Raw genomic sequence first — 25,952 nt, 5'->3', positions numbered from 1 at the left:
GATTATAATAATCCCATTTAGGGGTAATCTGGGGTCTTGTATTTCAGTAATAACACTTGGCTCAATTCCTAATGCAAATCTGGTACTTCCTTTTTAGTACTTTTAAAAATTAACCCTTTACATAATATTTGCTTTGATGACTGATATCACTTTTACTTAAATCACCACTTTGGTGACACAGACCTATGTGTATGCACAGATCGTCTTCAACAAAATAATATGCAGTAATATGTGGTGTGGATCGATATAGGAATATTTTATGATCAACTGAAATAAGTTTCTTCAGTCCTTTCACTAAACATTTGTGCTTCAACAAACCCTGTTTAATCACTATAAAGTCTTCTTCCTCCTCCACATTGAAAAGAAGTGTGGCAGACATTGTAGGTGTAAATAAGAGAAGCGTCACAAGATTTACATGCGATAGTGTTTCAGCTGTAGAGCATGTGGACCAACGGTTGCCATCTCCAATAATCCTGCAGAGGGCCTCAGTCCAGCAAGGTTGTGTGAGGCCACACTTACTGTAAACGCATACCACAAGAGACAGGCGGCTGAGAAGAATGAGAACAAACACAGATTATGTCTGGCCCTTTATGAGAGGGAACAAAAAAAACAGATCTAAGCTGTTTCATAAATTTTTTGTTCCTATTGTTTGGCTTTGCAGCAATGGTTTGAACTGGGCTTTCCCTGGGTGTGCATCTGAACCGATGGCTTAAAGTTAATTTAAACACACGATTACAACAAGTCTACGTGGGATCTTGAGCTTCATCAAACATTGCAGTTTTTTAGGTTAATTCTTTGTAATACATCCTGTGCTTGTTGCTTCTAGTCTTTTCTTCAGTTTGCAGCGATTGGTTCATGTCTACACTGCGTTCAGGTGACAGTGGAAGAAGAGGAACGTGAAGAGAGGGGTCACTGTTCTAGACCATTACCATCCCACCGCAGTATTTGAAAAGAAACAAATGTTCGTACAACGATCAGTTGCAAAAACAAAGCGGTGAGCCGTGAGCAGTGTTCCTGACCGTAGAAACATGGTCACGGTAATTAAAGCCATCGTCACTTCACGCACTTACAATAGCTAATTGAATACGTAGTTTAGGACGAGTTCTGACTCAGGATTTCCACAAGTGCTTTGCATTTGCTCATCACACAAGACCACCATGGCTGCCCACAGCACATGAAGTCGCAGTTTTTTTTCCAGTGGGATTATTGCCATCATCTAAACACCTCGAGCCTGAGCATCTCTCTGATCCTCTATCTCTCATCTTTATGAGACGGTGTTTGAACTTTGAAAGACCCTTTTAGATGTCACATCCAATTAGCTTCAGAATCTACAGAGAGAAAAGCTGGCAATTAAATACCCGAACCATGCTGGAAGCATCCCCTCTGCTCAGATAGCTGGTGTAATGAAGAATAGTATGTGAAGACTATGAGAGAAGGTGCTAGGGATCGAGCAAAGAAAAGTCTAATCAGTGGGCATGCAATTACTAAACACGATGCTTTTAGCACTGAGGGAAATGGCCCCCAAAAGCACCAACGAAAAAGCAGCTACTTTAATAATTACATTTAAAACTAAATTCGCAATCTAGTGGTGCTTATAACTTTTCTCTGTGCCTACCATACCCAGATGTTCACATCTTGCAAGAAACGGTATATTCTTCATAAACCCACATTTTAGATATCTATGTTTTCATTAGCAGTATGTACATTATGAAGCCTACTCCTCATTTGAAGCTGTGTGATATAAAGAGGAAAGCTGAACTCAAATAATTTATGAGCTGAAATATCTGACCAGAAACTGCTGGTAGTAACGTACATTCAAAACAGTGTCCAAAAATAACCTAACAGTTTCTAATCTGCTGTTGTCTTTGCACGGCTGGTCCATGCATGGCTTAAAGTATCACGTATTTGGCACTACTTTCAAGCAGTGTTGTAGACTCTGTGCAGAAGTCTAAGAGGAATACATTGAAGTTAGCAGAAATCATGTGTGAATGCAGGTAGTACAGCCATGCCCTGTTTTAGATGGTGTTTAAGCAAGTGTGTGTACAAAGGCACTACCTATTCACAGATTTTGTAAATATCTAAAAAGACATTACTGCCAAAAAGAGATATTTGCAACTTAAGAAATGAGTAGAGACTACCTTAATTACAAAGATTTACCTGGTAACTATTTCAAAGCTCAGTCCATGGTTATCTCATTATCTACCTGGGAAAGTGCCAAAGGTCTGAGATGAGAGCAGTTGAGTTTTATTAATTGTTCTGATGTTTGAAGCTATAGTCTAATGTACACTGTACTACAGTTCAGAGGCCCCACCATGTGATGGAGTCAGAACAAGTGAGCAAGTGAGGTGTTGTACAATGTGTACGTACATGTATACACATTAAAGAAATATCAATGGAGCAGCTGACAGGCGGCAAAGGAATCAAAATTAGCGGATTCAGACCAAATATATGACAGGAGAGGAAGAAAAAAGTTTGTTTATCGATCCTACCATACTTCAAGGATTCTTTGTAATTTCTCTATAACATTGGTCCTTGTGTCCACATGGAATGCAGAAGAAAGTTCATGCTTACTTCAATAAAATAAAATTGCAAGAAAAACTGTGATCACTGTAATTTGTTCCAAAAAAGTTTTTTATTTAAAGTTACCAGTTAAATCTTTTTTTTTGCACGAAACCTTTAATTTGATCCTGTCGATGATCAGATGCTAACATATAGATGCTAACACAAGGTTGTTTTATAATGCCTTTTCTTGTTTGTTCCAGATCTGTGTACATGATACTCTGTATACTTCTGCTAGCATTCCAGGCTGATAGCATATTCTATCTGAGGTCTTGACCCTGCCGTGGCTTTGAGTACTTCAGTCATGTAGATATCACGATAGGGAGAGGGGACTCAGATCTGACTTTACTGGGCATTAGCAATGTTCAGCGTCTGATTGCTTTGCAATCTTGCTAAATCCACAATCCGAATTCCTGTAACATTTTTAAACACAGATCAAGACTAGGCTTGGAGGATTTACAGCAGAAAATCCCCATTGGCAGCATAATTTAGTCAAAGATCAGGCTTAATCTGTGCCTGGAAAGTCCTCCCATGGAAGTTGCATCATGTGTTGTGTACCAAAAGATCCTAGTGTATTCATAGTTGCCTACTGTGCTCTCACCGAAATAGCATCAAGAATCCTCAAACTGGCACAAAGACGAGCAGTCGTTCCGTAAACCCCCATGTGGTGACCATATTTCCATCTCCCTAGAGGGATGTAATAACAGATAAATCTGGAATGGCCAAAAAACCAGAGAGCAGCTCTTGCCGCTAACCCTAAGTCCTCTGCTCCGTTCCATGACGGATTCACTAAATTACAGAGAGAAGCACATAGTGGGAAGTGGAGACTACTGGTTTCGACTCTGGCTCTGACTATTTCTGTCCTCTGCCAGCGTGTTGTAGAGGGTGGGGGCGGCACACGCTCCTAAAACTTTTTCTTCTTTTTTTAACTACTCTGATACTCCTTTCTTCAGTGGAAAATGGTTCTGGGGGAACTGTACACTGCCAAGGTTCATGCTCAAGAAAAAGTAAATGAATGTGTACAGCGGAGTTTACTGTTACCTGTTTGCACTCCCTGATTTTTCTTTTTTTCCCCCTGTGGGACGGATGTCTAAACTACATCAGGGTAAATTTGTCGCATAAAGTCTGTTCACGTCTTCCCTTATATTTACTTTCAAAACAGCTAATTGTATGAAAGAATAAACAAATGTTTCCCCATATTGCTTAGCCCGTTATCTTTTGCTGCACATTGTCCCGCCTTCAGTAAGTATAAGGCGTCTGTGAAAATTTTCTCTCTGTCTATGGGTCATACTGTACCTTACACTCTGATCATTTTCTGTTAGTAATGAATATACTGTTATATAGACTGTAATGTCCCCTTCTTCAGTCACAACACAACAGGGCTCAAATTGACTTTTCTCCTTTGATCCTCCACTCACTGTCAGCTGAAATTGGGGGATGGAGTTTAACTATATTTAGCACTGGGGCCCAAGAGTAGTTTATGGCGGAGCAGTTACTTCCCCATTTGGCCACCATATAAGTGAATATTTAATAAGTCCAAACTGTTGTTTTGGGTGCATGTACAGTATATTTATGGTAAAAAGTCATACACATCACAGCTCTCTACAGTTTTTTAATGCAAGCTGAAAATCATGGGTTGGTCGGAACCTCAAGAGAAATACCGTAATTATGACCTCACAAAGGGACACCGTTCTTCCTCTGTCTTTAGTTACCATCTATTCTCTACACTCCTCATGAAGGAGAGTCTTGTTGTTATTGCCCTAGGCACTGGCCTGCCATCATTATGATGGTTCTGTAATTGTTTAAATTAGTTTATCTTTGTCTTCTTAATTATCTCAGGTTTTTGAGAGTACCATGTCCTCTATAGACTGCTTTTGCTAAGTGTAGCACAGTTCATGGCCTACTTTCCCATACTTTAGCACAATTTAAACAATGGCCCACTTTTTTGCTCAGTTTTACACAAGCCCAGTAATTGCTTTTTTTATTGAGTTGTTCTCTGCTAGCAACATAAAATGGATTGTCCTAAAAGGCCCCATCTGAATTACACTGACAGAGACACTGAATAATAAACCGTTTACTGCTGTTTTGAACTGTTTGCCTTTGGCCACTTTCAAATCCCTACCTCTTGTTTCCAGCCTTCAGCAAGCTTTAGATAACTAGCGAGATCAAGACAAACAGAAGGGGAGAGAGCTGTCACCTTGGCGATAAAGGATCAGTTTAGAAATGTTGTGACCAGTGGGATTAAGTAGCTTGTCTTTTGAGATGAGTACAAAGTGGATGAAGATCCTGGAACATTCTCAATGACTGCAGTGTGTAAGAGAATGATTCAGATTACAGGTTAGATTAGACAGAGTGTACTACAATGATTAATAAACCTTAAACTAGAGCATGGCTAGGTTAAATATTGCAATTTTTGGCAACCCTTAATGTGAAAACAGTTTGAAAACAGTTTTGTTTAGTAGAAATCCGTTAATAATAACTAGCTCTTACATTAATGCTTTGTTTTATTTTCCATGATTTCCCCTAGTTAGCTGCAAAATATAAGAAACTTAACATAGAAATGGACAACTAATGTCAAATGGTAGCTTTCTGACAGGAATATAATAAATTATGAGCACACTGCATACCTTAGAAATGTATTCAAGTATTAATAAAGGTTTGTGGCATGTTCTAGCAGTATTTATGTGTTACAAATTCTAAATGTAGGCTGCTGTATTTTTAGAGTTTATGCAAAACTCATCAGAAACAGTGTGAGTGTAATATATGGGAAACATGTATTATTGCTGCAGTTAGAGAATTCCTGGTGCATTTTAGTATCTCATTAATTTATCCAATGTCATGTAATACCTTACCATAGCTTATGATTATTGCACGTATATCATATAATTGTCATTTCACGGCATGCTGAGATGAAATTACTACTAACAGACATGTTAAAACTTCCAACTTTCCAAGTAAATGTGAAGAATTTACATGGAACAATTGGCCACACTGGTGCCTAGGGCTGGTTCTCATAATGAGGAATGACATGAAGAAAACACACTAAATTATAAGATGTACTGTTATGGTTGTCAGTGTGTTATGCAATGTACTTTTCCATGGGCCATGATCCCTTTGGCTTTAGAAATGTGTTATAAACGATTAAATGTGTAACGTGTACAGTTTTAACACCTAATTATTGATTTAAACGGACAAGTATTTGTATAAATATGTACCGTATCTATAAGATGTTATGAATGTATCAAGACATGCAACGAATACGGTAAATAAGCTATAGCCTATACGAAGTGGTAAATGTAATAACGAACCTTATATTTGTTAATTTATATAAGACATAAGGTATTAAATTAGGTTATGATTCTCATATTGTCTGTCCAATAGAATACGGAATTTAGATTATCACATATGCAAAACAGACTAGGATAATTTTCAGCATTTGTCGACAGTTTTGACGGATCAAGACTAATTAACTGATGAAAAACCTAATATACGCTACAGTTAGTTTAAAGTAAGCTGTAAGAAGGTTAGAGCTTAGTTTTAACTTTTGACTAAACTGCCATCTGAATATATACTTGGTTTCTCATCCACTGCTTCTAGTAACCTATAGCGTGGCTCGCGCAGACGTTATGGCGGCCCAGTAATCAGTTATGGCGTAAGCGGAAGCGTTAGGACCCAGCGGCGCGGGGCTTGTCAATCGCCAAATGAAAGTTTTTTTCGCCTTTCAGGATACCGCAGCTCGGCGCATCGAGGTGTCCTTTTCCGTGGACATTACCTGCTATGGACTATGTTTTTGCTCTATCGTCGTTTGACCATGTTGTTTGTAAAACAATTTGGAGATGCATTCTGAATGATGCTTTTACATTATTATGAACGTGTATTTTCTCTCTCTCTCTCTCTCGTGGGATAACTTGGACTTAAGTGCGCAGGGGGTTACTTTGCTTGGATCAGTCCAACCACCTGTAACTCTCTGAATGGCAAGTATGTCACCTCAGCAGCAAATTGACATCAACCAGAATCGTTCTTCATCACTGACGGACGAAACAAAAATGTGCGCGCACTTGGATAACAAGAGGGTAAGACATGCATATTTTATTACTCGAAGAAATTAAAGTTACAGCAAAATGATGTCATTATTGCTTATTCTGATCTAAAATGTTTCTTGAAATTCTTTTTTCCTGCAGTATCAGAAAAGTATGTAGAGTCGTTTCAAGTCGCAATGCTATACTGTATCTGGGCAATTGTGCACGTTCTCGCGCAAGTTTATATGTACATTTCTTTGTCTGCTGATTATATGTACATTTGCTATCTTCTCAATGCAATAACATTCTGCACTTGTTTAGAAATTGTTGTCTGAGCCTTTGCAAATGGATCTGTTTTTCCTGGGAAATATAGAAAATATTTAGGGAAAATAAAGAGGGTCCAAGTTTAGTGAATTTGTGGATATGGCACGAGGTGATGAACTCTGGATGTTTTCCCTACAGAGGCAATTTACTCACTTACTCAACTTACTTACTGTTTTTCAGAGTGTCCATGAACTACTGTCTTGCATATTCGCACAGTTAAAATCACATGAATACAATGTTTGTGGACATATCTTTTGTTAAAGGTCCGTGTCCTTTACACCCTTGTAGTGTCTATTTACTTTTAATGCCGTTTAATAAACGCCAGGCACGTGCCCTGTCGGGAACTGAAACTCTCCAAGAAGATGTCAGCGTAATGTTATTGGTTTGTTTTGTTTGAGTTCGTTGTTTACACTTAGCGCATACGACGTCTAGTTGTTTTCTCTTCCATAATTTGACAACCCATGCTTCGTAGCCTAATGTAATAATGAGGTGGAAAACTGTTGTCAACACCGCGTCCCTCTCTTTGTGGTCGAGAGTTGCGAGCCCTGGCGCCCTTGGTAAGGTCTGTCTGAACAGTGCTTTATTTAACGTAATTCCATGTTTACGCAGAGGACAGTTATTCCGGGGATCCCTCTCCAGTCTGGATTGCCAGTGGTCAGGCCATCGTGTTTGTCATCATTGGTTTTGTTTGTTTTTATTTTGTACGTGATTTGTCTGTTTTTAAAACACCTCTGCGTGATTTTGGAAACAAGGAATGGGCTTTTGAGTTTGAATGTTCAATCCTTTGTCCTTGACTGTGATATTTGGCTGTTTGCCTGGCTCACGAAGTACCTGGGCCTTTTTTCATTGACAGTTATGTTCTCTTGACCCTGTGTTGGTTGAAGTGAATTGTAGTTTTGAAAGACGTGTTTTTAATTTTCTTCTAAACCTTAAAATAATGCCTTCTTGTTTCAATGAAATTGGAAAATCAGCCACTCTGCAAACAGAACAGCTTAATATGTCTTTACAGACAAACAGAATATGGTTGTGCAGAATTGGACTCTAATGGTCGGTTGTGACAGGCCTTCCGTTTCATAACACTACCTCAGCGCTCTTGTGCACAAACACTAGAGTAACACACCACAGCCAAGAACAACAGCTGAGTGTAAAACTTCTTAGAATAACATTGCAGATAGGGGATCCGGTTTGCCTATCACATCCTAAATCACAGCTGCACAGCTTTGATTTGATCTTAGCGTCTACTCTGTGACAATTAACACATAATGCCTACAGAGTCATGAGTAGGAACAGCATGAGAGCTTGTCATGTATTTTGTCCCTAGAAAATAAGAGCAGGAGATTGTTCTAGCTGCGTAGACTGTAAAGACTGGAACCACGCACCTTCAACATACAGTAGTTCAGTGTTAAAGTAAAAGTTCTTGGCCAGCGGATATGTAGACCAGTCTCCAGTTCTGGTGACTTGCACTCCCTCTGTCGAGGTGAAGGCTGGAAACTTGTGAGTATTTTAAGAACATGCTGCACACCGGATGGTGTGTATCTGCAGCACGGCCTGCCTCGGGCTCCCTGTGGAAACTGGAAATTGTTTGTTTCTCAAAATCAGGCAGTGGAACGCAGGGCACTTCCTGGTAAGTTCAGAGGACCGTCCTCCTCCCTTTACCCCGCCGCCGATAATGGTGGTGTCGCGGAGGGGAGAATCCCACATGTGGTGTTTAATTAAAATAACGTGAAGATGAGGCAGAAGAGACATGGAAGCATTTCTGAGAAAGTTACGCCATCTTTACAGTAGGGTATATCCCCTTTATGGGGTAAAACATTACAAAATGGCGCTTAGTGTGAGGTGAGAGGAAATTCTTCACACCAGTGCTCACATGCTTATGACAGGGAGGAACATAAAGATGTATTCTGTAAGAATATTTTCTTCTTGTTGAGAAACTGCCTGAGAAGTTTCTGTCTGAGTAATCTCTGTACTTAAGTTTTTTCTGAGATGTTTATGGACTATAGCCAGAAAAAAACTCATTACAAGCTTTTAAAGCATTGTTATAAGAATAAAGTATGATCTCGCTTTTTTATTGATTTATATAATATTTTCCATTTTGTTTTTCTTAATTATATTTTATATGTTGTAAAAATATCAGACTCTTTCTATAGTCTCATCCAGATGGTCCTTCTATGGTCTGATTAGCGCTAGAGCCTTTCCTACAGTTGTGTGCCTACATCAGGTGATACCAATCGGCAAGACTTTTTTGTGGAAGACATATTGTGATTGACACCTACTTACAGCTTTATCCTTTCACCTGTGCTGATCAATGAGTGACAGCTTGGGACCAGGGATGCCCAAACAGAGAGACACATTGTGAGAGTCAAGAGAGAATTCATACTATACTATTCATTTATACAGGTTGTGTATAAAAATGCATAACTCATTGGTCATAAAGTTAAGTTTTCTCTCTTATCTAAAAATCTTAACTTTATGACCTCTCTTATCTTATCCAAAATAGCACACGTACAAGCAAGCTAGAAAACTATTGAGAGAATATTGGGTAATATCTGGTAAGCCCCTTGTGTCTGGTATTACTGGCAGAAAGGTTTCATTCTCAATCAGTTATACCACAGGGACTGCAAGCGAAATAAGTGTTTGCATTTAAGTATTTGCAGCTTGTACAGAACATTAGGTTAATGTTTCAGCAACAGGCTTGTTATCAGGTGTTCAATACAATTCGAGGGATATTTTTTGTTCTCGTCAGAAAATACATCACAATAACGTAGCTATGCTACAAGCAGCGGAATAAGAAAGTGCAACAATGCAAACTGTTTTTGTATGTTTCTTCGCATTTCTACGTCCCCTGCTTGTCCATGGCTGTTAGGTCTCAGCTGAGCTCATTAAAGGTGTTCGTTTACTACTGCCTGTTGTGTTGTCTCTCTCGCCCCTCTTGCAACCCCCTCTCTACAATTGAATTGCTATTTCACAACTGAAAAGTGATTGTTTCTTTCTCACCATTGCTCTTTTACACCCCCAAGCAATTACAGTGCTGCTTGAAAGTTTGTGAATCTTTTAAAAGTTTCAATATATCTACATAACTTTGACCTAAAACTTCACCAGATGTCACACATAGATAAATTGAATCAAACAAATGATTGAAAAATGTTAGACTAATTTATTTATAGAGGGAAAGGGTCTAGTGTTACATATCTGTGAGTGGAAAAAGTATGTGAACCTTTAGCAGATAATATGAAATATGTGTCAGGTTAGGTCAATCAGTGTGATGACAGTCGGGTGTAAATCGGCACCATGTTCTATTTAAAGAACAGGGATCTCATCTCAAGTCTCATTTTCACAACACGTTTTTGGAAGTGTATCATTGCACAAACAATAGAGATTTCTGAAGATCCACAGAAGAACAGGTACTGGGAAAAGCTCACAAAACCATCTCTATGGAGTTTGGACTCACACCAGATACTGAAAGCAAAAGTTCACATCCTTTAGCCACAGGACCATTTTCCAAATGTTCCATTTTCCAAACAGATTAAACATTTTTTATTTGTTTGATTTAATCTTTCTTAATCTTTTAGGCTTAGGTGAGAATCTGATGAAGTTTTAGGTCATATTTATGCAGAAATGTTTGGATCAGTCCAAACGTTTACAGGATTCACACACTTTCAAGCACCGCTGTGTATTCTGTAGTCAATTGCATTACAGTATATGCAGTAACAAACAGAACGTTTTAAATGGGTACTTCTTCTGGACCCCCTGCCTCTTAGGTTATACCATCCACTTTGACTGACTAAGCTTATTAAACCTCCTCACTTATGATTACCTGCTGTGTTCTCTATCTCACCATGAGGAACAATGTTGTTATGGCAACACTTAGGGCTTTTCTGCTAATAACAACCATTCCCTTATTAAGACATCTCCAGGTTCATGGATTCAACATGGCAGCCCACTACCTTCCTTGTCTGTTCAATATAATGGTAGGAAGTAGGTCTGGTTGAGCGATAGTGATAATGCTGTAAATCAGCTCTGTTATGGAACTAGAGGAACTAGAGATATACGTCCCCATAGTAAACCTGGGCACAGTAAACCTGGACAGGAACTTAGGGACTTAATCTGTGTGTTTCTTTCAAGCAAAGTGCAAAATGCAGCACATGCTCATTAGGCAAAGCTCAAAGACCTGCTGGATCAAAGCGCCTCTCTACCCTTTGACTGACTCTTCAAAGTTGTCTACTTACATTTGTTTTCGTCACACACGGCTTCATTAGCCACGGAAAGTTTCATGTCGCACAAAAGCTGATCGTGCCGATCTGGTCTGTCATGTAAACTGAGCAGTTTGAAGTGTTCATTTCTGTTCCCTGTCATTTCTGTCCCAGAGGATGAAGGCCCTGTCCTGCCGCAGGCAGTCAGCTCCTTCCATGGTCATCAGCAAAGCGCTCACCAGATCCAGAACCATGTCCAGGTATGAAGATGGATCTTGTCCAGGAACCTCTCACTGCTGAACTGAAACTTTTCTTTCCCTCTTAGTCATTTTTGATGGGTTAAAATATCTTTACACGTGAAAGGCTTGAAATAATTCTGGCTTGCTTTTTGAAGGTTATATTGCACTTTCAACATTTACATGGTTACACTAAACATTTAAAGCAAAAAAGTACTTAAGGTGGTATTTCATGCACAGTATATTCAGTAAACAGTGAGAAACAAACTGATAAACTAAGGAACAAGTGGTTAATTAATTAAATGCATTAATTAATGTGTTTTCATTTCCTTTTGCCAAAACTATGAACTTATGTCACAATTAACTTTGTGCTAGTTTGTTTTCTTGGGAGGCAGGACCACCCATCTTATATTAAGTTATACCATTTATATGCCCCATCATATATGTGATGATCTGAAATCCCAGTGTTAATTGCATTACAGCAATAGCACAGATGATATTTGAATGCGAGGGTGATGGAGGAGTGGGAAATATTCACGGCCCTTTAAATATCTCCCAGTCTATTCATGCAGTGGCAGCAACGGTGTGAATGTGAACACATTTCACTGACACGAGAGAGGGTGCCATCCTGTCCCCCCCGGGAAGGAGGGAAGGATCATCACGCAGAACGCATGTGCAGATTGAGACACTGGAGCAGGACATTTTGGGCAGGCCGATTAGCCACACTGGACACTTTTCTAAATTCAGCCGCATTCGTTTTGCACAGACACTTTGTTTTTTAAGCATGCAGCAATGTGCACTCTGCGTTCAGCGGGTTTTCGAGATCTGTTACAACTTCACTTTTCTGCTCTGGAACTTGATTTAGAGAGACTTGATAGATTGAAATCACTCTGGCTGTATGTGGCTGGGTCAGAGTGCAAGTCAGTTCTAATAAGCTTCCTGATGAAAGCACTTAAACAATTACTGCACATTTAATGTCATATCATGCAGTTCTTGGAGGAGACCTGCGTTTTCATAACGTTCAACATGATTTTATCTGTGTTGAGATCTAAACATGATTTTGATGAGACATTTCACTTCGTATGTCAGTGTGGGTGAGAGCATGCGTGTGTGTTTGTGTGTGTGTGTGTGTGTGTGCATGTGTTCGTGAGTAAGCTTGCATGCATTTCTGTGTCTGTGCTTCTAAGGCAGATAATGTTGATGTGGTATTGTGGCAAATGTGGTGAACATGGTATTTAGCTTTCTACATCCTTGTAAACGTGAACATGTCAGTGGTGTTGAAAGTCAGCCCTAGACTTTTTTGCAGAGCCTGCATTGAGATGTGCCACCGGGGATCCTTCTGAAACCTCTCAACCTCTTATCTTCACTTGTGAATAAAGCAGCAAATGCTTTTTTGACGCTGGAGCAGCGTTGCATTCTCACAGCAGCTCAGGGTCCCGAAGTGACTCCATCAGCATTTTTTGCAGGAGTAAATCTTCTTAGAAGGATAATGCTGGGGTTATATGGGCTAAATATAGGTCTCTGGCTTTGACCTGAGTCATTCTGAATGAGAATAACCTTGTTGAAGCTGGAGAGTTAGTCACTGTTTCCACTCTAACGATGACCCCAGATGCCCCATGAACCCATACTTGGTTAGTTCCAGGCAGGTCTTTTCCTGATAGATTAAACAGTGTTGACATTTGCTTATTTCGGTTTATCTTTTGTAATTTCTTTCATTTTCGTGGCATTAATGTTCCATTTGTAGGTCTAAAAATGTATTAGTTCAGGAGAAGAACTAGTCACTAAACCTTCTCCTGGAAAATCTATATATTCCTTTGGAGTTTATTTCCTTACACTGTCTAGCACTTGTTCAATCTTCTCGTGGGCTTCTCAAGAAGTCCCTAAGCTGAATCAGGTGTGCTGAAGTGGAGAGGTCAGTAATCTCAGCAGGAGGGACCTCAGCAAGGAGGGCTAGTGACCGCTGGTTTAGAATGTCCATTCCCACCTGCAGATTGCCATATCTTTAAGTATCGTATGTTATTTAATATGTCCAACCAACCATAAAATGCTGTTGTTCAAAGTTTAATGAGCGAGTTTAGTGCTTTTGTTCTTACTGAATCTGGGTCGTTCAGAACAATGACATTTTAACAAGCCACTCACGCGAAACAAAACATTTATTTTGTTTGTTTGGTTTTTTCCCAGCATGCACTAACAAGAGATTAACATGCTAACATGCTAACATGCTCTTCGTTCACAGGGAGAACTGCCTGTCCCCGGTCAGCCCAGAGACCTGCCTGCTGGTGCAGTCGTACCTCTCTCCGTCCCGCAGGTTCATCTCACACGCTTATGCCCAGCTGAAGACTGGACTACAGACCCAGGACAGGCACCTGTTCCTGTTCACAGACATCCTGCTCATCAGCAAGGCCAAGTACGAGCCCCTTAAACATTTCGAATGTATTGAAACAAACTGAGGACATGACACGATTAATGTATAAGAATGTGAAATTAATTGGAGAAATTGACCAATATTCTGTCATCTCGTGTGTAAGACACAATAAATCTTGCACCTTTCGGTCTCGCAAAAACAGTTTTTGACGTTGTTCGCTTCAGTTTGCCGGAAAAGCCTCCAACTGCCATCCATTTGGAACTATGACACGTTTTTGAATAGTGACCACAAAATGAGAAGCATAAGTAGAGATGTGAGAAGTCGGCGGGAGACACGGCGGAGGGGTGCTGTGTTCCTCCACCCCTTCTCTTTCTCTTTTTATTTAGTCTCTGAGGGTTCTGTGGCCCACATCTCCTTCCTTTCCCTGGGTGCCTTGCCCAGCCAGGGGGCTCTTCTCCATAATTACGACCCAGAGGGCCAATTAAGTCGATCTGTGGCTGGGTTTAGGATCAAAGTCACCACAGACCCTGTGAAGGACACAGAGGCGGGAGTAGTTAGCGCTATCACGCGCAGTGCTCTCGTATTGGTGATCCAGTGTCATCTCTGTGTTTAGACTTTGGTTTATATGTATTTAGCATCTTTTGCAGTTAAATTCCACAGTCTCACAGTCTTAAATTCTCTCACTACTCTTAAAAGGGTCTTAATGGAATAGATAGTTGTTGATGTAAGTGTTTAAACATGAATAACCTTTCCTCATTATTAGCTCCTTAAGGGCTTTATATATATATATATATATATATATATATATATATATATATATATATATATATATATATATATATATATATATATATGTGTGTGTATATATGTGTATATATATTTATTTATTTGTTTGTTTGTTTGTCAATTTTGATGAGAAGGTGTGCTTGGGCAACACCATTGGCACAGCGTAATATAGCCTTACATGGCATGGAGTTGTTATTTAGAAATGTAATATCGGAGACCGTTAAGTTCTGGTAGTCTCAAAGTCTAAGTTTTGGATGTCTCCCAGGTGTTTTCTGTCATTTTGCTATTCTAAAATGTTCCCTCAAGTTTCCAGGTTGTGATGAAGGGGCGATATTACACAAGTCTCCACTTTTGGGCTAGATATTTGCAGAGAGCTGTTTTGGGAGAATGTAGAACCATTCTGTGGTGGACCACTGACCCTCAATTGAGACAGTCCAGGTAATTGTGTCGACTGTAACGTGGACCATCTTGGGCTGGCATGAAAGCCTGCATACCAGCTCTCGGGAGTACAAGGTTTGCTTACCTTGTCCTAGAAAATTACTTACCACTGTTCTCTTAGACAAGCCAAAGAATTCTGAAATGGTTCTGCCTGGGTGTTTTTTAAACTTTTAAAGGCATATTTTTGATTTTTCCATCTCTTTGATCTTTCGTCTTTCCTCAATAAATGCCCTGTAGGTTTCGATTATAAATGTATATGGGTTCAAGAGGCTCTTCTGTTAGTTGTAAAGGGAAAGGGGTCAAAATTATTCTCCATAATAATAGAGATGCTGCAGACGGAGATTAAATTGGAAGATCATGGGATATTCCTTTAGGGCTGTAAAGAACAGTTGTGCCATGTCAGCGTGTTAATGGGGAAGGCTGGTAAAGAAGATCATGAGACACCGTTCAGATCTCTTTCGTTTTCTGCCCTGGATGTGGAAATGAAATGATTGAGCAAGAGCTTGTTGAAGAGCATCAGTATAAATGTAGAATGGGAACCAAAAGTGTGCTTTGAGTCTCTGCACACGTGAGTCTATGCACGTGCACGAGTGTGTGCACATGCACGAGTGTGTGCCCGTGGGTGAGCGCATGGCTATGGAAAGATGGGCATCCTTCTTTTTGAAAGCACTAAACTGCTGTGGTTAGTTTAGAAGGTGCATAACTCTAATGTAGTTCCTGATAATCTTACTCATGTGACATACTCTCAGATTTCAGATCCACACATCCAGCGTTTGACATGATAAACTTTAACGTCTGCTGTGTGTAAACAAGCGTGTCCCATGTTTTGCGAACAGGTCGTCTACTAACTTTAAGCTGAAGGCACAGGCCCGTGTCTGTGAAATGTGGACAGCGGACTGCATGGATGAAGTGTGTGAGGGAAGTAGCAGCCTGGACAGGAGCTTCGTCATGGGTTGGCCCACCTGCAACTGTGTAGCCACATTCAGGTACAGCAGATCGTTGATCTTCTGCGTGCTATGAATGCTCTGCACACAAGTTGAAACCCCTTTGAATTTATGCTTGGATTTAGAACAACATTAACTTGTACATCATAACAAGGGCTGACTTGTTTTTCATTCTTATTTTAATTGTTTCACTGTTTTATAAATAATAAAATATAAATAAAAACGCTTTTAGGAAAGTAACTCTAACATAGATACAGTCTGTAAATGGAACATTCTGAACCAAATGTAGACAAGTCATGGAAGATCATGACCGTGTTCTATTAATAACTGTAAACGGGTGAAAGTGCAGCTCAGATGGTGGTTATCATACACTGGGATTTATTGATAAAAACAATTTTATGCTTTTTCCTACCATAGCTCAGTTGAACAGAAAGAGAGGTGGCTCTCCTTCATAAAAAGGTATGTTGGAGGCATGAGCGGAACATTTATCTTTATAAAAAATACCACAGTCACTTCTAAAAAATACCACAGTCACTTCTAAAAATACTACAGAATTCTTTCAGTGTAGCAGAAGATTGATTGGGTATGCAGGTTTTGTCAGTAAAATTGTCTGAGAAAACACTAGAGTAAAAGACTGCATTTGTCTTTCTTTCATTTAATGGCATTTTCCTTCTGAATTCAGTCTGTGTCTGTCCTTAATATTCACAGTCGAATAAAGGATGAGAAAGAGAAGGATCACCCCAAAACTATCCCTCTAAAAGTGTATGCAAAGGATATAAGGAATTTTTCATACGTAGGTGCCCGTGCCTTCAAATAAGTACTGTTCTCTGTACTAATCATGCTGAAATCTCATTGGCTACTCTCTCTTTGTTCAGAAAACCCTTGCTGTGAGTAATTCTGACAATGCTAATGAAGTAATTCGTTTAGCGCTGCAGCAGTTCGGCATTGTGGTAAGCATCACTGCACCGTGTCTTTGGCAGTCGAACACTGCGATTGGTGGGCAGAATTATCATTGAGTGAGTGCAGTTATGCAGGGTATTTAACTCTGATGTGTCAGTAATCTGTTTGTTGTTCCTCCAGTGACTCCACAGAAATGCGTTTAATAAAACCAAGATGCATCTAAAAGAACATGGAGTTCTAGTGTGTCATAGCTACCATTGTGTATCTAGTCTAACCCAAAATACCTGTCTCAAAACATGACCCCACATGGTTGATTGGATAGGCCAGCTGTTTATCCTGCTACACAACATTTCCCTGAACGTGTTTGTCTCTACAGGGTTGTGTTAAGGACTATCAGCTGTGGGTGAGTTCCAGAAACGACAATGCCCCTTACCCTCTCATTGGTGAGTTCACTACCACATTTACAGCACTTCTCCACAAGGTCATAGCGTCTTCATGCAATTTATGTTTATTTAGATTGATTCCGGCTTAGTGTAGAAGTGTAATATGAACAAGGAATATTGATTCCTTCATTTTTACTCTACACAGGTCACGAATTTCCTTTCAGTATACAGATGAACCATATAAGAGAGCCCTTGGACGAAACTGGTGTCAAAAGTGATGCAGATACTCCTCCTGACAGACAGGTGGAGCTACTCTTTGATCAGCTGCAATCAGATAGTCCATGCCAATTCATCCTTAAGCCAAGTCGGGTTGCCGTGGGCCACTCTTTTGTGGGTAATTGTCCTTTCCATAATTTTTTTAGAATGTTATTTATATATGTTATATATATAATTTTTGATTATTTTTGTTTACTTTATTTATTGCAGTAAATACCTTTTAATCTTCTCAAACTCTTAAGTTGATCCAGACCAGAAACCTTTCAAAAGACGACGGTCGCTGATCAACTGGGCGTTTTGGCGTGGCTCCACCACTCAGTTAGATGACCCACCCCTATCCCCCCTTCCCCCTGCAACTGGTAGGCTCTTTGGTCTGCCACTCAGTGTGGTATGCAAGGAAAACAGCCTTCCCAAGCCCATCATGGTGAGTGTGGGAATTATATTCACCACAGTCATAAAAAAAGTCAGTAGTAAACTACAAGGCAATAACAATTTAAAGTGTGTTCTTTTTTTTAAGTATATTTCTTGAATTTTTCTTGTATTTCTTGCTGGTTTGACCCCAGAATGCTCCTGTAAGTCCCATGCAGGTCTGAATAATTGAAATGTGCAAATACAGATCATATGGTGACTAAGGAGGCTGTGAGGTCCACTGTGCATTGTGTTTTAAAAAACTTCTATATATATATAAGTATAGATAAAAGCAAAGTTGTGTGTGCATATTGCAGTGATGAATCTTTCCACTGAAGTGCGACAGGTCTGAGTACCACCTTCAAGCAAAGGCCATGTTTACTGGTGTTAGCAAAACGTTAGCACTGAGACACTTCAGATACACTTACGCACTTTTTTCTCCATCCATCCATCCATCCATCCATCCATCCATCCATCCATCCATCCATCTATCTATCTATCTATCTATCTATCTATCTATCTATCTATCTATCTATCTATCTATCTATCTATCTATCTATCGATTAATTGCAGTGTACTGTAGTAAGACATGTAGTGATATATTTAAAACAGGACATGTTGGACAGAGTCCCTCATCAGCTGTGCTTGATAGCTTATGAAGGACCACTGTCCAAAACATCCTGTTTCTCTGGAAATCTTGTGTACTTCGCTAGATTCTGAATGCCTGTCTGTCTGCCTGTCTATATATATATATATATATATATATATATATATATATATATATATATATATATATATAGAGAGAGAGAGAGAGAGAGAGAGATGTCCATCTGTATGTTTATATATTCATATGTAAGAAAGTAGGAAGTGAAGGGAGTGTTTCTTTATAAAGCTAAGTTGCCTTATATGGTCATGTATCCCCTCCCTGGTGGTAGGACCCTTTTATCTCAGGAGTGGTTCATCTGATGCATTGTCTCTATTGATCTATGGTGTTGGACTTTTTGAGAGGGCTTGAACCTGTCAAGTGATGAAACCCCACGTACATTTACCGTACTGGCTATTTCCAGGGCACATTCAAAAGTATAAAATTTACCTTTGGGTTTCCCGCTCATCTATAGTATGTTATGTAATATGTGTGGTTTTTATGTTCTTTCTCTATCTCTCTGTCGCTGTCTGTCTGTCTGTAGGACATGCTTGTGTTTCTCTTCCAAGAGGGGCCGTTCACGAGGGGAATCTTCCGGCGCTCTGCCGGGGCCAGAGCCTGCAGGGAGTTGAGAGACAGACTGGACTCAGGAATCCAGGACATTCAGTTCAGCCGCCAGTCTGTCTTTGTGATCGCGGCAGTCTTCAAGGCAAGCTTCACTCTGTGATACAAGCTGAGATTAATATATTAATGGAACGGAACAACCTGTAAGCCTTTATTTTGCCAAGTGGCTGATAATCCTCTCACCTTCCCAAATGTGTGCGCGTGTATGCGTGTGCATATATGTTCATGTTTCTGTTGTTAACCTGTGTGTGTGAGAGACATTTTTTTCTCTGAACATAACCCCTGTTTACATTTCTGGATATCTCAGAATAGATGTCATATGTGTCCCACATGTTCCGAGAGACATTCTTGAAGAGCATAATACTGTATAACACCAAGCAGATAACATTTTCTAGTTTTCAAAGCGGATTCCAGATTTGAATTCCATATTTCACTGTGCACAAGGTTTGGAAGTACATTTTGAAGTATGACATCTTTGACAACTTATATTCATATTCAACTATCATATATCCCGCACAAATCCCAGTGATTTTTTTCCCCTTCACTGCACTCACTGCTCTGTATATATGTAGTATTTACTTGGTAAATATTTACTTAACATGGTAAATATCTTTATTTCCCATTGAAAGTCAACCAGGGCAGAAAGTGGTTACTTACACTTGTTCTTTCCATTATTTCATCGGTTATGAGTCATCTGGTGTGTTGCCAAAGGACAGTATATTACAAGATTATCCTGTACCTTGTTAAGTACCCTTAAGCTATGCTCAGAATTGGTCACTCAAATTAAGAAGTGCTCAACATTGCATAATTACATTTAAATATGTTGCACATAACTGTGTGAATTGATGCAAATAATCTTAAGCAAATATCATAAAGTATTTTAGGATTTAATTGCCTGTATATATTAGATATATTAAGCAGTCCTGCTAAAACATTAACAGATCATCTCTAAAGTTTAAAATGAACAGAGTCAGTAGAACAGCAGTGTATGACATAGCAGTGTAGTCAGCTGTTAAGAAAGAATTTATTCAGCGTTTTCTGATTTCAGAACTATGTGATCCACAGCACTGTGACTATAGAATGTGTGTGTTCCCCCATAACATAGGACTTCCTGCGAAGCATACCAGGCAACCTGCTGATGTCCGATCTCTACGATCTCTGGATGGCCACCATGGATCTGTCCGACGACACAGACGATAACCAGCTAAAGGCCATTCAGAAGTACTTTAAACTCACCTCAGCACCTCGGTCAGAATGTCAGCACACACATTACACAGCCGGGGACGCCCGCTAACTCCTTTCACCTTTCAGACTGGTGTCCGCTCTCCCCCCGGAGAACGTCCTCCTGCTAAAGCACGTGATGGCCGTACTCCACAGCGTCCAGCTCCACGCCCAAGACAACCAGATGAACGCCTTCAACCTAGCGGTCTGCATCTCTCCCAGCCTGCTCTCCTCCCCAGCTCCCAGCAGCCCTGAGATGGAGGGTGAAGGTGCCAAAACGGTTGGTTGTACTACCGGTCTCCTCACCAGCCTCAAAGTCCTGAGAACACGTGTATGTTCACTTTGGGAGGACCAAAGGTGCAGCGTTTTTATGTGAAGAAAAAAAAAAAAACAATATAAGCTCAGGCATTAATACTAGTATATTTTGAAAAACCTGACAGCCCAGGCAGTCTCTGCTGAGTTTTATTTAAGTAAAGCATACATGTAAATGTATGAATACTACATTTAGTCTTTAAAAAAAGAACTTACCTTTTTGGTACTTTTTTGCATGAAATACAGAGCCTTTTCCCCCAAACTGGTAATACAATTAGTGAAAGTTGCCACCCATACTCCAGTACTCTGTTTTTTATACACATATCTTCTTTCACACATTTTGTTTTTTTGTTTGGGGCTGTTTTTCGAGCTAGTTGCTGGAAGCAGCAGCTCGCTGGGAAATATTTCAAGCATTTCCTTCAGATTCCTGAGGTCAGTGCCATTCTCACAGCATCCGCTGCGATGGAGCCCTCGCCTCTTGCGGTTTGCGTGGACGTGTGTGGCGGCCTGTGCGTTGCCGTTCGGTCCAGAAAACTTTTAGATTTCGACATTCCTCAGCAACACTGATCTTGGCGGTGCTGATTCCAGCTCTGCCTAAATAAACCACTGTAAATTTGTTTGTGAGGCTTCTGCTGCAATAACATGGCTATTTTTCTTTGAGTAAATAATACGAACATGGGATTCTCTCTGTCACTGGTGTTTTGCCTGGTGTGGTTGTTGAATTACATATTGTGTAAAAACCTAAAGTCCGCCTGTCTGGAGTGCTGAGAACTGGGCTTTTATAGACTTTGGTTTATTCTGAACCTCTTAAGTTGACATAAGACTGTTTTGTGAAATGAGACTATTTTGTGCCTCATTTTAGATACTGATACTGTGTTATAATATTGTGGGAGAGATATATATGTATAATCTTCCATCATTTGAGAAATGTTTGGTTGGTAATAGTATCACTGCATTCCAAAGTTTGTCTACATAGTAATAAAGATTGAAACGTTTTGTTTTTGAATGACTGTTTTCTAGGCCTTGACATTTTTATGGTAGACGCTCCTTTGCTCTTTTTGAGGCCTGCAAACACATTTTTAATAAACAGCTATGAAATCAGAACAGCATGGTAATGCACGTCTGCTGGATACAAACTGAAAACAGTCCAAAAGAAACATCTCAGTGCTCCATGTGTGTTTAATTTTTGTTCTAATTTTGTTCTAATCAAGGGCTTGGGTAAGGGAGCAGTAGTAGCTCTTTGGTTAAGGTACTTGCATAGTAAGTGGAAGGTTGCCAGTTCAAGCTCCTCCACCATTTCTGTTTTTGGGCTCCTGAGCAAGGCCCTATAACCCTCGATTGCTTGAATAGTATAAATCATAATTGTAAGTCACTTTGAATAAAACCATCAGGCAAATGTCGTAAGCCAGAGATTTACAAGCCAAATCTGTCATCTATGTCTATACTGCTGAAAATTTTGAGTTTGAACAACATTAATTCCAAGGATTCGTTTGCATTTTGAGTATCTACTGTGATTATCCTATGATGCTGTTTAAAAAAAAAAATCAATGTTGCTATTACTCTGTTCTTAGATTTGTGACTTGACACGCCTGATGATTGAAAATTGCATGGCAGTAATGGGGGAAGATGTGACTACACTATTTGATGGTTATCCTCAAAGATGCGGCACAGATGGTCATGGATCTGGTAAAAAAAAAAAAAAAAAGAATTCCAAGAATTGACCATATAAAAATTCATTTTTCTTGTAATAAATATCTTTTTTAAATCACTGTTTAATATAACCATCTGGTAATTTTTTTCAATGTTAATAATGTCATTAGAAATAAATGTCCCTGTTATATTATTCATACTTGACCCATTATCTTGCCCTCTTCCTCTTCCAACACATTCAGATGTGTCCTCTTATCAGATGACTGACTCATCCTATGACAGCCTTGAGAATGAGCTGAACGATGACTCCGGGTCGCCTTTCCAGCCCACACAAAGGTCACGGGGAAATCGGGACAGTTGTAGCCGCGACTCGGTCCTCACTTTGAGTGACTGTGATCTTGACCAACCAGACGCAGACCCCGACAACGCCGCTGCCAGGCCCCTCCTCCCCCCGACCGTACGCCCTGGGATAGGTTCCCCCGCAGTGAGCCCATCATCTCTTCGCCCGCTTTTCCCCGCTGAGGTGCCCGCACTGCGGCGGGGACTCCGTCAGCAGAGGCGCTGCTCCGAGCCTGCCATCTGGAACTCGACCTCGTCCGTGAGCAAACACCCGGAGGCCAACGTGAACCGAAAGGGCAGTTATGATGGAGTGACGGTCCCAGGCTGCGGTGACACGGTCAAGCATTTGAATGAGCTGAGACTGCAGAAGCAGAGAAGCCCCAGTGAGAGGGGTCACGGTGAAAGAAGTGCTCCCCAGCGACAGAAAGAGCAACTCAAACCACCTTCTCTGCATCTAGAGAGCAGCTACTCGAGTCTTTACTCCCCTGGGGCGTCTCCAACACATTCCTCGGTGAGCTCCCTGGACAGCGTGTTCTCTCAGCACTCGGCCGACATAGCCAAAACGAACCCTGGATCCAGCTTCAAGCCCAAATCACCAAGTGCTGAGTCCTTACCTTCACCTGGCCCAACAGTCCCCTCCCCTAGGGAATCTCCACCTAAAGACAAATTTGACTGGAGTTATCTGAGGAACACCCATGGGCTACATCCCAACACCTGGCTCAAGACCGACCACAGACTGTCCCTATCTAAAGACAAAATCGGTCTGGAAGACGACACTGATGATACCATCCACCAGTGTGATAACCCTTCTAACGCACGCCACATCAAGGAGGAAAGTCCAGAGTCTAGCCTTACAACTCCCAGGAAAAGACCCAACAGCCCTCCAACGTATCAAGAAGCCTTGAACCAGATGCAGCGTAACATGTCAGTTTACGCCGGCTCAGAGAAACCACTCACAGTAAAAGAACTGAGAGAGCTTCACAACCAGGGTGGCTCGGGGAACAAGTCAACCCCTGGAAGCAGGAATATACAAAAGAGCACTACTACAGGAGGAGACAGCAGCAGTCTACCACAGTCTATGTTTTACGGCCAAGGTGCACGATGCATAGCATTATTAAAGCAGAAATCACACTCTCTCATTCCTGTGAAAGAGAAGTCCCATGTGCGTCCTTCCAATCTGCGTCGAGCATCTGAGCCCGGACGGAGCTGTCTGCTGCTGGATAAGGAGTTCTCAAAGAGCCTGGAGTGTCTGTGCAAGCAGTCCACAGGAAAACAAGAGAAAGCTACTCGTGGACCCAGAGTGTCTGATATGGAGTCACATGACAAGGTCAGCTCAGCCCAGTTCTGTTTGTCACCTTCTGCCTCCAAGGCAGTGAGCGACTATTTCTCTTGGCATGGAGGTGACGACACCCAGAATAATCTGAAAAAGAGTCAGGAAGTGGCAATGGCTGTTCTCCATGGCAAACGGGAGTGGATGAGGAGGTGCAGTGACCCTCGGAAGGAGGACTTGGAAAAAATGCTTTTTGCAGAGGAGTCTTACGTTTAGGTTTTTGGTCTCTGAAGGCAGCATTTCCCAATATCAGTGTTAAATTGATCAATTTCAGTGGGTTGCAGAAAACTAGATTATGTACTTGATACTCTAAGAATTATACATGATAAGCATTGAACATCAAACCCACTGTGTCATGTATGCTATCCATTGCATCATAGATCAGGTTTGGGTGGTCCACTTTTAAAAGGTAATTGTAGCTATTAGTTGCACTAACTCAATTATCAGAATTATTGGTTAAATGTAATGCAACGATGTGGAAGTTAATTATGCACATTAGGTGTTTGCATTATATTACTGATTAAATAACAAAATTATGGTACATATAAATATAGATTTCTTAAACATAGAAGCTAAAAAGTAACTGGTGGATTAACATCTTTGGTGTTTCTGTGTGTTCCTAAGACAAGGTGGGTTCTTAACTAATCCTCTGTGTCAAGAAGCTTTTGCAGCGTATAGCTCTTCAGAAGTGGAGTTTGATTCATTCAGTCCTTTCATGTACCTTACTTCCATTTAATTAGTTTGGAAATTATTAAAACAAGGTTCCAAATTAGCTTGATATTTTCATTAACTTAATGATATTAAACAAAGCTAATATGAAGTGTTCGAACTGTAACTGTGTAGATATGTAATTAGTCCTTAATATTCTGTAAGAAACTATAATTGTGATGGCAGGTGTGCTTCTTTATCAAATGTAAATTGTAACTTTCAAGACTGCTGGTGTGTTTTCATTAGGTTTCAGTGAGAAATTTAAGGATTACATATAAAACATCAGTACTGAAGGTCTGTGATATATTTGATGTGTTTGCTACTTGATAACTGTTCATACAAAAAATTTATAAGCCAAGAAATTTGTGCTCAGTAAAATATTTGTGTATTTATATTTATGTATTTATGCTTTAGACATATATTTCTATATTTTAAGACTGAAGAGTTGTGAAGTGACGGTGAATGAATACTGACGTGCACACAAAGCAGAAAAAAACATTCTAAAAATGTCTTCATTTGCAGAACTTCTCCTTTTCCAAATATTGAGATGTTTATTTTCTAGAACATAGCTACCAACCCTTTGAACGTGTATTACATTGTAGCATAATGATTGTATATAAAATGATATTAGTGCTCTTCATAAAATACTGTTTTTATGATGTGTAGATTTGTTTTATTACGCTTCCAATAGTGTCTTAAGGCAGTAATGCATTTTTGTCTTTGCTGCTGCGGTCATGTATATTTGCGATTGTAATGGACGACAGATCATTTGTATCTTGAAGTTTGAAAGTTTATAACAGCCATAATAAAATGTCACAGTTGTGATAATGTACTGCACTAATTCCAGAATGCATATTGTGTTCTCGCTTAAATTCCGAATCACATTTCAAGTCATGTGCGTTCATAGAGTAATTATGCTGTATTACAGGAATTACAGAGCCTTTCAGGTTCTTGATGCTGTGCCATCATAACAGTCTCCTGGTGCAGAACCTTTGAACCTGTCAGACCGGTATAAACATTTACCATGACTCTTGGTCAAAATATTTGTAGTTACGTGGTATGGGTATTTTCTGAATCCTGAACTTTTCCATTAGATAACGTTTCACTGTGGAACCATAAGTTTTGTTTGCATGTTTGAACTGAACACAGGCGGATTAAGAGTTCAGGATTTTACTTTAAAACTGCTGGCTTGGAACTGAGGTGGAAATGCCAATATGCAATATTGTTCATCTCTGGACCAAAACTTCCCCAGGACCAGAACTGATCCCACTGAAGTTCCAAACATGCCCTGCACCCT

At 40.1% G+C, this 25,952-nt stretch overlaps 1 protein-coding gene across 1 annotated transcript; it reads left to right on the top strand.

The window, feature by feature from the left end:
- Nucleotides 1–6,263: 6,263 nt before the first annotated feature.
- LOC143484006 (rho GTPase-activating protein 20-like) lies at nucleotides 6,264–25,496 on the top strand. The gene is made up of 15 exons (XM_076982420.1): nucleotides 6,264–6,632; nucleotides 11,267–11,352; nucleotides 13,565–13,735; nucleotides 15,754–15,903; nucleotides 16,279–16,320; nucleotides 16,570–16,654; nucleotides 16,737–16,811; nucleotides 17,138–17,204; nucleotides 17,350–17,538; nucleotides 17,663–17,844; nucleotides 19,016–19,180; nucleotides 20,201–20,316; nucleotides 20,407–20,596; nucleotides 22,200–22,314; nucleotides 22,521–25,496. The coding sequence occupies exons 1-15, from the start codon at nucleotides 6,531–6,533 to the stop codon at nucleotides 24,161–24,163; spliced, it is 3,378 nt and encodes a 1,125-aa protein (XP_076838535.1). The 5' UTR covers nucleotides 6,264–6,530; the 3' UTR covers nucleotides 24,164–25,496.
- The last annotated feature ends 456 nt before the right edge of the window (nucleotides 25,497–25,952 follow it).

Source organism: Brachyhypopomus gauderio, chromosome 20 (assembly GCF_052324685.1).
Source record: "Brachyhypopomus gauderio isolate BG-103 chromosome 20, BGAUD_0.2, whole genome shotgun sequence".
NCBI lineage: Eukaryota > Metazoa > Chordata > Actinopteri > Gymnotiformes > Hypopomidae > Brachyhypopomus > Brachyhypopomus gauderio.
Note: the sequence above shows the minus strand (reverse complement) of the source record. Positions and strands in the feature narration are given on the sequence as shown.

Bases quoted from the DNA above. Each gene is read 5' to 3' on its own strand.
- LOC143484006 (XM_076982420.1), top strand. From the start codon at position 6,531: ATGGCAAGTATGTCACCTCAGCAGCAAATTGACATCAACCAGAATCGT. The intron at 16,321-16,569 runs GTATGTTGGAGG...TAATATTCACAG, and splicing joins TGGCTCTCCTTCATAAAAAG to TCGAATAAAGGATGAGAAAG. The intron at 16,655-16,736 runs GTAGGTGCCCGT...CTCTTTGTTCAG, and splicing joins ATATAAGGAATTTTTCATAC to AAAACCCTTGCTGTGAGTAA.